We start from the raw sequence: 13,417 nt of genomic DNA, 5'->3' as shown, positions 1-13,417 counted from the left end.
AACTAATCATCGTTTTCTTTTCTTGCTTGGATTCTACTTTTATCTTTCAAAAATTTAAATTAAAAAATTTCAACTTTATTTAAAAACTCTGGATGCCTGCTGCCTGACCTGTATCTTGGCACAGTGAGAGGTTGCCACTCCTTGGCATGGGGGATCTAATCCAGCTTCTGATACTCAACAGTCAGGGGAAGGAATGGAACTGAGCAAGAACTAATGGAAGGAGAGATGGGGGGAGGTGGGGGGGGGCGTTGTACAACTAGCTCTGTGCCTTGGCATCTGTTAAGCAAAAGGAAACTAGGAGAAGGGAGGAAATGGGTGTGAAGGCAGGAGCAGTCATGGCCCTGGTTTTCCCGTTTCTTAAGCACCCGAGTTAAAGTTCTGCTTTGCAGGGAGACCCTAAATATTTCCTTAGGATACTTCACATCAAAAAGGACTTGGGGAGAGGCAGGGAAGGGAATCTCTCTAATGGATCCAGGGACTTAGCACAGCCATGCCCAACCCTCTCATCTCCTTCTCTGAGTGGGGGGAAGAGGTTTTATTTATTTTATTCCATAGAATGAATGTGACCCTTCAAAGCAGCATACCAGGAAAGTCTTTCTGTACTTGACCCCTCCCCCCAATGAAGTGCACTCAGCTCTGTTTCTAGAGGGCATTTTCTTATTTAAAATACAAACTCTCATACTTTTCTGATGTGTGCACTTAACCATACATCTATATGTAGAGATGACGCCCCATTGACAGGTGTTTGTATAAGCAGGGTTGTCTTCATTTGTCTGGATCTGTCACATTTCTCTCCAGGAGCCGAACATTAATGCCCGGACCAGTTGGCCCAACAGTGAAAAGCATGTGGACCAGGAAGATGCCATTGAAGCTTATCATGGGGTCTGCCAGACAAATAGGTAAGTCCTACCTCCCAGAAGAAGGAAGAGAGATACTTTAGCTCAGGCAGACATTTCACTTCCACCAAGTACTGGCTACATACACAGTATTATGCCAAGTGTTGTGATAGATATGAGAGGAGGGAAAATATTCTTGCCTTCAGGGAACTTTCAGTCTAGCTGAGGAAAGACTAATACATATGAAGCAACATAATGCATATGAAAGAACTTCCCTACAGGGTTGAGGGGGAGGGACAAAGAAGTCCCTTGGCACTTAGTTGCCAGGATGATTTCTAAGGTTCTAAAGTTCCTCCAAGTTCCTATGTTCTAACCCCAGATGGCCCTCTGTTAAAACAATTCAACCCTGTTCAGCAAAATCCTCTTTTTAAGGGCTTCTATCAGAGGCACCTCTGATAGATCCTGGAGTACAAAGCAAAAGTCAAATGGTCTCTGGCTTCATAAAGGGACTTGGTATGCAGTGTGCATGCAGATAAGTGAACACTGATTGCCATGAGGGAAAAGAGTAGTCACAGTTGAAAGGGGGGGTCCAGTGGGGGCAAGTCACAGAAGTCCTCACAGGGTATATAAGATCTGGACTAAGCTTTGAAAGAAGATGAAGATTCTGCAAGGCAGAAATAAGGAGGAAATACATTTAAAGCATGGGAGATAGCTGCTGTGGAGCTACACAGATAGAGGTGGAATGCTGAGCTCAGGAAACAGCCAGAGATTCCAGTTAAGCTGGAATTTTTTTTTTTAAACAAATCTATTATTTATTTATTTTTAACATTCTTCTCTTTTTAAATTTTGAGTTCCAAATTCTCTCCCTCCCTCCCACTCCTCCCCTACCCAGAAGGCAAGCAAATGATATCAATTTTACACATGAAATCATGAAAAACATTTCCATCTTAGCCATATCACACACAAAAAGCAAGTTGATCATCATTATAACATTGCTGTTACTGTGCACAATGATCTCCTGGTTCTTCTCACTTCACTTTTTCCAATTCTTATAGCACAGTAGGATTCCATCACAATCATATAGCACAACTTGTTCAGCCATTCTCTAGTTGATGAGCATCCCCTCAATTTCCAATTCTTTGCTACCACAAAAAAGCTGATATAAATATTTTTGTACATGTAGATCCTTTTCCCATTTGTATGATCTCTTTGGGGTACAGCCCTAGTGGTGGTATTGCTGAATCAGAGGGTATACACATTTTGATAGTCCTTTAGGCATAGTTCCAAATTGTTCTCCAGAATGTTAGGAGAACTCCACTAACAGTTTATTAGTGTACCTATTTTCCCTCTTCCCTGCCAGCCTTTGTCATTTCCAATAGATGTGAGGTGGTCCCTCAGAGTTGTTTGTATTTCTCTGATTTTCATTTCTCTAATCAATAGTGATTTAGAGCATTTTTTCATATGACTATAGATAGCTTTGATTTCTTCTTCTGAAAACTGCCTGTTCATATCCTTTGACCATTTATCAATTGGGGAATGGTTTTTATTTTTATAAATCTGACTCAGTTCCTTATGTATTTGAAAAAATTAAGCCTTTATCAGAAGAACGTGCTGTAAAAATTTTTCATATTGCTTCATTGTCTAAAATGTAGTTTTCCTGATTATCTCTTTTAATTAGGTATCTTTTTGCTTTGTCTGAGGTCATGATTGCCACCCTTGCCTTTTTTTACTTCAACTGAAGCAATATAATGTGCTTTAGCCCTTTATTTTAACTCTGTGTGTCTTTCTGTTCAAAGTGCATGTTTTGTAAACAACACACTGTTGGATTCTGGTTTCTAATCCATTCTACTATCTGCTTCCATTTTACAAGTGAGTTCACCCCACTCACATTCACAGTTACAATTACTGTGTATTTCCCTCCATCCTGTTTCCTTCTGTTTATCCTTCTCTCTTTTTATCCTGTCCCTCCTCAAAAATCTGTTTTGTTTCTGACTACTGCCTCCCTTAATCCTCCCTCTCTTTTATCATCCCCCTTCCATATCTCTTATCCCTTTCTCCTCCTATTTCCCTATTGAGTAAGATAGATTTCTGTATCCAGCTGAATGTGTGTATATATTGTTCCCTCTTTGAACCAATTCCAGTGAGAATGATATTCAAGCATTGCCCACTACCCCAGCACTATAAAAACTCTTCCTTGCACAGCTCTTTTATGGGAGAAAAATTTCCCCATTCTGCCTCTCTGTTCCCCTTTCTGCCGGTGCATCCCTCTTTTTCATCCCTCCATTTTTTGAGGGAGAGGTCATCCCAACATAATCAACTCACATTTGTGCTCTCTGTCGATGTGGATTCCTTCTCACTGCCCTAATAATAAGTTCTTAGGAGTCGCATGTATCATCTTCCCAAATAGGAATGTAAACAGTTTGTTGAGCCCCTTATGATTACTCTTTCTTGTTTACCTTTTTATACTTCTCTTGAGTCTCGTATCTGAAAGTCAAATTTTCTGTTCAGCTCTGGTCTTTTCATCTGGAAGTCTTCAATTTCATTGAATGTCCATTTTTCCCCCCTGAAGGATTATACTTAGTTTTGCTGGGTAGGTTGTTTTCGGGAGCAATCTTAACTCCTTTGCCTTCTGGAATATCATATTTCAAGCCCTTTACTCCTTTAACATGGAAACTGCTAAATCTTGTGTGATCCCGACTGTGGCTCTACAGTATTTGAGTTTTTTCTTTCTGGCTATTTATAACATTTTCTCCTTGACCTGGGAGCTCTGAAATTTGATTATAATATTCCTGGGAGTTTTCATTGGGGAATTTCCTTTAGGAGGTAAACAATAGATTCTTTCCTTTTCTAGTTTACCCTCTGGATCTAAGATATTAGAGCAGTTTTTCTTTATGATTTCTTGAAGTATGATGTCTAGGCTCTTTTTTTGAATATGGCTTTCAGGTAGATCAATAATTCTTAAATTATCTCACTTAATCTATTTTACAGGTCAGTTGTTTTTCTAATTATATATTTCACATTTTCTTCTTTTTTTTTTCATTCTTTTGACCTTATTTTATTATTTCTTTATGTCTCAAGGAGTCATTAGCTTCTACTTGCCCAATTCTAATTTCTAAGGAATTATTTTCTTTAGTAAGTTTTTGCACTTCTTTTTGCATTTGACCAGTTCTCCTTTTTAGGGAGTTCTCTTCTTCAGTGAATTTTTGTACCTCTTTTACCACTAGGCCAATTCTGATTTTTAAGGTGTTATTTTTTTCAGTATTTTTCTGCCTCTTTTACCAAGCTAATTCTCTTTTCATAAGTCTCTTGCATCACTCTCTTTTTTTCCTCTACCAAGCTTATCTCTTTCTTTAACTCTCCTAGGAATTCTTGTTTGGCTTGGGTCCAATTAGCATTTTTCTTTGAGGCTTTTTTGGTAATTATTTTCTCATTGCTGTCTTCTGAGTTTATGTCTTGGTCTTCCCTGCCATCATAGTAGCTTTTTATGGTCAAGTTGTTTTTTTATTTTTTTATTGTTTGCTGATTTTTCCAGAATATTCTTTGACTTTGAATTTTATGTTAAAGTTAGACTCTGCTCACCTGGGAATTGAGGAGGCATTGTCCTGAGCTTTAGACTTTTTTGTGCTGCTGTTTATAATGTTGTTGTTACAGTATAAATTGCTCTCCTGGCTCTGCTCACTGTGCTCTGCATTAGTTTATAATGTCTTTCTAGGTTTCTCAAACTGTCTAATCCATCATTCTCTTCCATCAGCACAGTAGTATTTTATTATATTTATATACCATAATTTGTTTAGTCTTTCCTCAATTGATGGACACCCTCTTAGTTTCTAGTTCTTGTGGCAGACATTTAATAAATTCTCATTGCATGAAAAGCCAAATTATTTGGATTTCAAAACAGACCGCCACATCCTTGTTTCCCCAAGGTAATGGAAAGTCAAGGGTTAAAGCACGAGAGATTAACTCTCTGAGGAAGATAGGAGCCTTGGGGCAGCATTGCCAGGGGAATTAGCACAGAGCAGGATTCCAGCAATTTTAATCCCAGCTTTGACATCTGGGTCTGACATAGACCAGTTAATCCTCCCTATGAAGATGTTTCTCCCAAATAGGACTGAAACCTACCTAGAGCTTATATTGAAAAGTTAAGCAATCGGTCAGACTAGAGGGTATTTATGGCAAGCATGATCAAGTGAATGGAATACAGGAATTAGAGTCAGGAAGTCTTGAGTTCAAATCCTGATTCTGACCCTTATTTGATGTGGGACCATAGAGATAATGCTGGACTTGGAGTCAGGAAGATCAAGTTTGAATTGTGCCTCTAACACTTACTAGTTGTGTGACAGGCAAATTGTTTAGCCTGTCTAAGCCTCTGTTTCCTCATCTGTAAAATGAAGGAGTTCTGAGCAGTTCAAGTTCTAAAACTATATGCTAATCAATCCTAAAAATTTGTCTCCTCATTTATGAAATATAGTACTTTTCCCATGAGGTTTTTGTGAGACTCTCATGAGAGAATGCGTATAAACCTCTTTGAAAAAATTTAAGTGCTATACAAACATCAGCTATTTTTATATGCCCTCAGTATCAGGTGTTAAGAATCCATAGAATGTGGAACCTCTAAGAAGGTGTCATCATAGCTATATCCTGATTAGTGCAAATAATGAATTTCCTGATGTGGTGCCCTGTATTTAAATTTGTACAGTTCAAAATTATAATTACGTAAAATATCGTAACTTATTCTAGCCCAATGGAAATGTGTAGTGCAAATTCAAATAATGTAACTACTTCTAGAGATTTGTTATTTGCACCAATTGGACCCTAGCTGTAAATGAAGGAGTGAATCTTGCTTTAGCAGTTCACTTGTACATACGTCATGGAATCATATGGTTTTAGAGCTGGAAGGGCCTTCGAGAAAAATCCAAACACAGAGAGGAAAGAAACTTGAGCCAGGACACACAGCGAACTAGTTGGGATCAGGACTGTGGTCTGGGCATCTTAAATCAATCCAGTGGTCTTCCCACCATGATCCCTATTCGCAAGTTTCCCAAAAAGCAGCAATGATGAATTTATTCTTAAAGAAATAAAATTATTCTCAAAGGTGGGAGCGGGGGAGAGACAAGGGGACAGAGGAAGAAAAGAGGAACATAGAAAAATGTGAAGGTGAATCTCTCAGGTTTTAAATTGGGATCCCTATTTAGTCATCTTAAATTATCGTGGGCCAAGATAAAATACTCAAATGATAAAAACTTCTTATGTGCTTGGTCCTGACACAAAAGCAATGACATCCCCCTAATCTTCAGAGGATTGCTATTATCAGCATCCTTTTTATTACCTGCAAACACCTGGCAGGAAGCCAAGCTTGAGCACTGGTTTTCTCAGGGGCAGTTTAATATCCTGAATTTGTGTCTTCCCTTACAGTAGTGATAATGGTGATGATGATAAAATTAAAAATAGCTTCTATTATAGCTAAAATAATTCAGTTCCCAGCAAGCCCAGCCCAGAATAAGAAATGAATAGCCTGTGAGATGGAGTTAAACACAGGGTAGGAACTATTTACATTACCCCCAAAAAAGATCCTGAAGAACAGGTCCCTTCCAAGTAGCCACAGGGCATTTTGTCTCCAGGCCAACCTGGCACATCTGCCTTAGAGTAGAAGAAATTTTGTGACTGCCTTGGTGCTCAGAGAGGGAGAACAGGCAGATGCACAAGATGGCAGAGGCCTGATAACTTTGACTAATGGTTACTTGCATCCCTGCCCAGGAGGGCAGCTCACTCTGCTAAAGGTTGCCCTCAGCAAATCCAGGATTCTTTCAAAAGAAGAGGAGTTTATTTTCTCCTTAATACAGCCGCCACGCCCATTGTAGAATTTTATGTTTTAAACATAAATTGTGTGCTGTGTGAGTATATAAAGGACTTTTTTCCCCTCTACCGTTGATGTTTATACTCTCACAGAGAATCCCTGTTGATCCTTGCATCTCTGTCTTTTCCTCTGATTTATAGATCTGGGAAAGAGAAAGCAAGGTTTTATGACTTCATTTAGGACCAGTTGGGGAAAGGCCTAACAAGTTATATTGTATGAAGGTGATGGAAAATTACTGAGCTGTAAGAAATGATGAGAAAGGGATGGTTTGAGAAAAACGTGGGAAGACCTGTATGAATTGATATGGAATAAAGTGGGCAGGATGAAGAGAACAATTTACACATTAATAGCAATATTATAAAGATAACCAACTATGAAAGATTTAGTAACTCGGACTGATTCGATGATCCACCACAACTCCAAAGGACTTACAACAAAAAATGTTTGTTACCCACCTCCAAATAAAGAACTAATAGACTAATGAGTACAAATTGAAATATATTTTTTCCTTTATTTTCTTACTTTTGGTTTTCCTTTGGAACATGGCTAATGTGGAAGGTTGAATATATGTATAATGAGTATCATATTTCTTGCCTTCTCAGTGGGTGGGGGAGGGGTGGAGAGAGGTAGAGAATTTAGAACTGAAAATAAAAATAAAATTGTATTTCTTAGAAATGGGGGGAAAAGGTTTCTTTTAGGAGCAATGATAAGTACAAGCATGGTATAGTGGGAAGGGAGTTGGCTTTGAGGTCAGGAAGATCTGGGCTGAAGTCATGCTTCTCTCAAATACCATCTCTGTGACCCTGGGCAAGAAACTTGACCTCTCTGGGGCCTCATTTTTTAAATGAGGCCTTTAAATAAAAAGATCTTGAAAACAAGATTTTTGTTGATCTTCTCATCTGTATCTTTCTCTCCCTCCACCCCACCATCATTTATAGAATTAGGAAAGAAAAAAGTCAAAATTAAGATTCATCTGTAAAATAAGAGGAACAGTTTAGTTAGGTCTGGGTCATTTTACATTATGTTGGAAACTAAAGCATAGAGAGGGAGAAATGATTTGTTCTTTTTTTAATAATTTTTTTAACTTAAGAATTTTTTCTTGGAGGGGAAGGCAAGTGGGGTTAAGTGACTTGCCCAAAGTTACACAGCTAGCTAGTAAGTGTCTGAGGCTGGATTTGAACTCAGGTCTTCCTGGCTTCAAGGCCAGTTGCTCTATCACTGCACCACCTAGCTGTCCAAAGAATTTTTTAAATTAAAAATTAATCTGACTTTTTCAAGATCACACAGACTTAGGGGCAGAGTCAAACAAAGACTGGACTTCTCATCCAGTGTTCATTCTACTGGGTTGCCCTTCCAACTCAGCTTTGCGGGCATGGAGAAATCCCTCAGAGTCAACCCTTTAGCACAGTGATTGTTTGGGCCAACGTAACGCCAGGGCACCTGCCCATCAGAGGCCCAAGGAAGTTTTCAAACCACTGAATATTCTATGTAAAAAGCAGCTACTGACTCTTTGCTCTTGGGCACATGTATGCATGGCATGTGTATACAGATAATGCCGTGGTACATATGCACATGATGCATGTATGCATGACATGTTACACATGGCTCATCTGCTGAGCAGACCTTTTTTAAGTAAGCACAATTAACCTTGTTTATTAAGAAGGGAGTGTTTGGAATGAAAAGGGAACCTCATTGAGATTTGCCTGGAGTCTTGTGGTACATGTGTGTTTAGGTTTAGACACCAGGCTACCAACCCTTCTTCAGGTTCATGCCATCTAGATAAAATATGACTGAGTGGAGACTCTGAATTCCCAGGTCTGAGTTTGGAAACAATTCCTTTTCCCCACCCCTGGTTAGACACCTGTGATTTTCTTCTGGAATTTAAAATGACCTAATGTTTCTGAAAATGCTGCAGCTGTCAGCAACAATATTTGCTTCTACCAAAAAAGCAACTTGTCAAGTACCACAAATAATATGTGTGTTTTGTGACCAAGTTTGAAACTTCAAATGTCTTGGGTCCCTCATCTCACAGAATGAAGACCTCTTGTACCCCCAATGTCTTTATAAACCAGACCAGGAGATAGGATAGGAAAAAAATTGTGAAGTAAAGACATAGGCAGTCCCAGAAGGTTTCTTTTTTTAGAGATAAGAATGTTATAATCCCGGTCCTAGAAAGGACCTTGAGAGGTCGAACGCTGTAACCCCATCACTAGGGCAGATAACATTTCAATAGTGCAGGAGCAGTGATTGCCAATTTCTGTTTCTGCAGGGCTCCAGGGATAGAGGTTATATCACATTTTTTTTGCAAGCCTGTTCTAGTGTGTTATCACATTTATATTAAAAAAAATTATAACGTAGACTATAAAATGAAAAGGGCGACTAGGAGGTGCACTGGATAGAGTGCTGGCCCTGGAGTCAGGAAGAGCTGAATTCAAATCCAGCCTCAGACATTTACTAGCTGTGTGACCCTGGGCAAGTCACTTAACCCTATTTGCTTTAGTTTTTTCATGTGTAAAATGATCTGGAGAAGGAAATGGCAAACCACTTCAGTATCTTTGCCAAGAAAACCCCAAAAGTGATTGCAAAGAGTTAGACATGACTGAAACGACTGAACAATAACATAAATAGAATCATTAGACACAAATATGTGTGTATGTAAAATCATTCTATACTCTGTTTATCATGAATAACTGTACTGTGCTGTAAGAAATGATGAGTTCAATGATCTCAGAAAAACATGGATAGACTTGTACAAAATAATGAAGAGTGAAATGAGCAGAACCAAGCAAACACTGTATACAGTAACAGTAATATTAAGAACAACTTTGGGCAACTAACTCACTTTGATATTATAAATACTCAAATTAACAAAAATAGAATCAAAGAACTAGAAAGGAATCCTTGAGATCATCTAAATCAAGCCCTCGCTTCCTCTCTCCGGGCCTCCCTTTCCTTACATATAAAGGCAGAAGACGAGTCCAAATTGCCTCTACTGTCCAGGCTGACTTTAACCTATAGAATCCTTTGACGTTACACAGAAGGAAGGGGACAGAAGTCCAGTTTCCTGACTGCTAGAACAGTCAAACTTTACTACAATTTAAATTCATCAAAATAAATTAATTTGTGTTCAGTTGATGTCTGAAATACTGTCATACATGCAGTAGTACATCAACAAAATATTAGTTGATTGATTTAATTCACAGATTTACATTTTTTATATTTGATTTCATAAACTGTATTTTCTATTATAACCACTAGGTGGCATTTTAAAGCCACCTATAGCTTAAGTAGGGAAATCACAGAAAATCTCAGTTTTTGGCTGAAAAAAAAAAGATCCAAAAAGCTCCCTTCCTTCCTTTCTTCCCTTTGCTTTCTCGCCACCTACTCTATCCCTTCTTTCCCATGTACCCTTCTACTGATCATCCCTTCCTCTGATAAATCTCTGATGTTCAATGTGTCGTGAGTCATTGCTGGGTCAGGTACACTGAGAAACAGGATGCACTATTGAAAACTTTTGAGATTGTATAAACCTGTCCAGAAAGCTGCAAGACACCAAAATCTTGTATATGTCAAGTAAAAGTTATTGTCCTAACAAAAAAGAAAAAGTCTTAGGAATATCAATCTAGAGTAGAGGTTCCTAAACTTATTTGGCCTACTGGCCCCTTTTCAAAAAAAAAAAATTACTCAACACCCCTCTGTAAATCTACTTTCTTTTTAATTTGCATCACTTCAAAAAAATATAAAATATTTTTAAATGATGCATCTTAAATTTTATAATTTATTGTAAATTTGTGGATTTTTTCCTGCATTGAAATTTTGATGACTATGGTTTTTCAAAATTTTCTTATCTTCTCTTCTTTCCTTATGCTTCCACCACTCTCTTATTTTTATTCAGCGCCTCCCAATTACACCTGAGACTACCGCCACCTCCCTGGGTTGTTCCCGTGCCCCCAAGAGGCTGTGTCGTACACTTTGGGAACCTAGGGTAGAATTAGAAGGGACCACGGAGACCATCAAGTCAACCCCAGTTACCCCCATTGTATAGGTATAGAAACTGAGACCCTGGGAGCTTGTGACTTGTCCTAGATCAAGAAGGCAGTAAGGTCAGAGGCACAACTTAAATCCAAGTCCTTTGATTCCCGTCTCAGCTGTCTGCAAGGCTTTCCTTGTTTCAGAAGAGGGTAGGTGTAAGTAGAGAGAGCAGGAATGGTCTCTTCTAGAAGAGAAGGAAGGAGAAGGAAGATGGCAGGGCAACATTGTATGGATAGAATGCAGGTAGCCACCAATGAGGTTTGAATGAAGCAGTGCTAAAGGAATTCGCACCATCCTCCGAATACGTCTTGGCATAGTGTAGTGGGAAGAGCAGTGAGTAGAATTCAGAGAGATCTGGGCTCTAGTCTGGGCTCTGCTCCATCATTTAAGCAAATGACTCCATCTTTTGGGTCTCCGGTTTCCTCATTTTACCTGTCCTGGTTACCTTGAGGGGTTATTATGAGGAATGAGTGAGACAATGTACGTGAAAGCAATGGAATATGACTACATGTTTTGTCAGTGCTTTATGATCTCAAAGGTCACTCTCATTTCTAAAAGTCTGTGGTCTTTCCTCCAAAAACCAGCCATATTGCCAGAAATTCCCAGCTGTGTCATTCCTTTGGATCAAGGCCATCATGGGGTGGGGAATGTGCGGCCTTGAGGCCATATGGCCTTCTAGGTCCTTGAGTGCAGCCTTTTGACTGAGTCCAAGTTTTACAGAACAAATCCTTTTATTAAGGGGATTTCTCTTGTGAAGTTTGGAGTCAGTCAAAGGGCCACAGGTTTTCCACCCTTGATGGCCTTGACCCAAAGACTCTAGCTTAAATACATTACCTAGGCATTGGTACCTATTAATCTAGCTTCTCTACCTGGATGTCCTGCCAATATTTCAAACCCAATTTGTTCAAAAATCACACTTATCTTTTCTCCCAAACCTACTCTTCGTAATGACATCACTATTTCAGTCAAGGTTACCACCATTGTTTCACCCCTTCTCCCATATTTGTTTTTTTTTTTAGGCAATTGGGGTTAAGTGACTTGCCCAGGGTCACACGGCTAGTAAGTGTCAAGTGTTTGGTTTGAGGCCAGATTTGAACTCAGGTCTTCCTGACTTCCGGGCCGGTGCTCTATCCACTGCGACACCTAGCTGCCCCCTCCCATATTTGAACCTTTGTATTATTTGTGACTCATCCCTCTTCCACTCTTGGAGTAAGTCTTCTGTTCTTACCCTTGTCTCTACTTCCACCACTACCACCTGGGACATTCCCCATTGCCACAACTCTGGGCTATTGTAAGAGCATCCTAACAGGTCTTCTCACCTCCACTTTCTCCTCCGCTGACCCATCTTCCATACCACTTTCAGAATAACTTCCACATCTGGTCAGATCACTCCTCCACTCAAAAAATCTTCAGTTATTTCCCATTGCCTCCTGAATAAAGTGCATATTACTTTGCCTGGTGCTCAAAGTCTTCCATGTTCTAGCACTAGCTACACACCCATGCTTCTCTCATACTCTCTTCCCCATATTATATGCTCTCGTAAAACTACAGTTTCTTTATCCCCCAAATATGGCGCTTGCTTTTCCCATTCCTGCCTTTGCTTCTACTGTACCCTGTGCCTAGAATGCCCTCCTTCTCCCTTCTTGCCTGTTGAATTCCTACTCTTCCTTTGAAACCTAACTCAAAAGCTACCTCTTCTATTCATTTTTCTCTCACCCTCCATCTTGTCCTTGGTAATGGATTTTCCCCCTTTGTTCTATTAACCTCTAATGTAGTGATGATGTAATACTGCCTATGATAGAGTTCTGTTTATGTCATATCCCCACTAGAAAATAAGCTCCATGACGGCAGGTACGGTGTATTATCTAATGCCTTTTATTAGTATCTATTACCTAGAACCAGCTGACAATAAGTATTTTTGTAATGAATTGGTAACAGAGCAAAAGAGTTCTGTGAATTCATTAGCACAGATAGAGTAAGCCCTGAGAGAGCACAATATGAGTTTATGAGTAAGGGGAAGAGGGGAGTGAGATGGGAATGAGAAAGGTCTGATACTCTGGGCACTCTCCAGAGATGGACAGATGGATGGAGCAGCTCAGTTATCAATATGAGGCATTACTTCAGTTGCTTCTTCACACAGGATTCTGAAGCAATGCTTGGCATTGGGTTGGCTAACATTCACTTATCCTCAAAAAAATCTTACAATCCAAGAGAGGAAAAACAGAATACAAGATAGACACTCTCTCAACAAAAGACACCAGATTTCTGCCTGCATTCCGCTATTTTTTGTTTAAGCAGTGCCAGATTGTCTCAAAATCATTAACGTCATGAATCTGTAGGTGGTGAGGTAGTGGTGAATCATTCCGTCTTCCTGCTTGGCATTCTAAATCATTTGCTATTCCATCTTGAGTACTTCCATCCCCTCTACCCACCGATGAAGCGGACCCTTTCCTCTCTGCCCTGGCTTTGCGAGCTTTCCTTGCTTTCTCTCCCTCCCTGGGCCTTGATCATTCAGGTAAATGCAACTCTGCTGTATGTATGTATGTATGTATGTATGTGTGTGTGTGTGTGTGTGTGTAAAGGCTTTCATTGTGCCTTGGGACTTTTATCCATCCTCCTCCTCCTCCATTAGGGCTCATTCCCAGAGGCACCACAAGTAAGTTACCCTTTTCTTTATCTTTGGCGATGTATTTGC

The 13,417-nt window shown here is 39.5% G+C and overlaps 1 protein-coding gene across 1 annotated transcript in view; it reads left to right on the top strand.

Annotated features, from left to right (window-relative positions):
• Positions 1-13,417, top strand: part of MYO5B (myosin VB) — a 532,192-nt gene that overhangs the window by 476,372 nt on the left and 42,403 nt on the right. Inside the window, exon 29 of the mRNA XM_027868890.1 lies at positions 799-899. Coding sequence (XP_027724691.1) covers positions 799-899 — 101 coding nt within the window. The remainder of the gene's footprint in view (positions 1-798; positions 900-13,417) is intronic.

The sequence above is a fragment of the Vombatus ursinus genome, unplaced genomic scaffold, assembly GCF_900497805.2.
Source record: "Vombatus ursinus unplaced genomic scaffold, bare-nosed wombat genome assembly UNPS02014791.1, whole genome shotgun sequence".
In the NCBI taxonomy this organism is placed as follows: domain Eukaryota; kingdom Metazoa; phylum Chordata; class Mammalia; order Diprotodontia; family Vombatidae; genus Vombatus; species Vombatus ursinus.
Note: the sequence above shows the minus strand (reverse complement) of the source record. Positions and strands in the feature narration are given on the sequence as shown.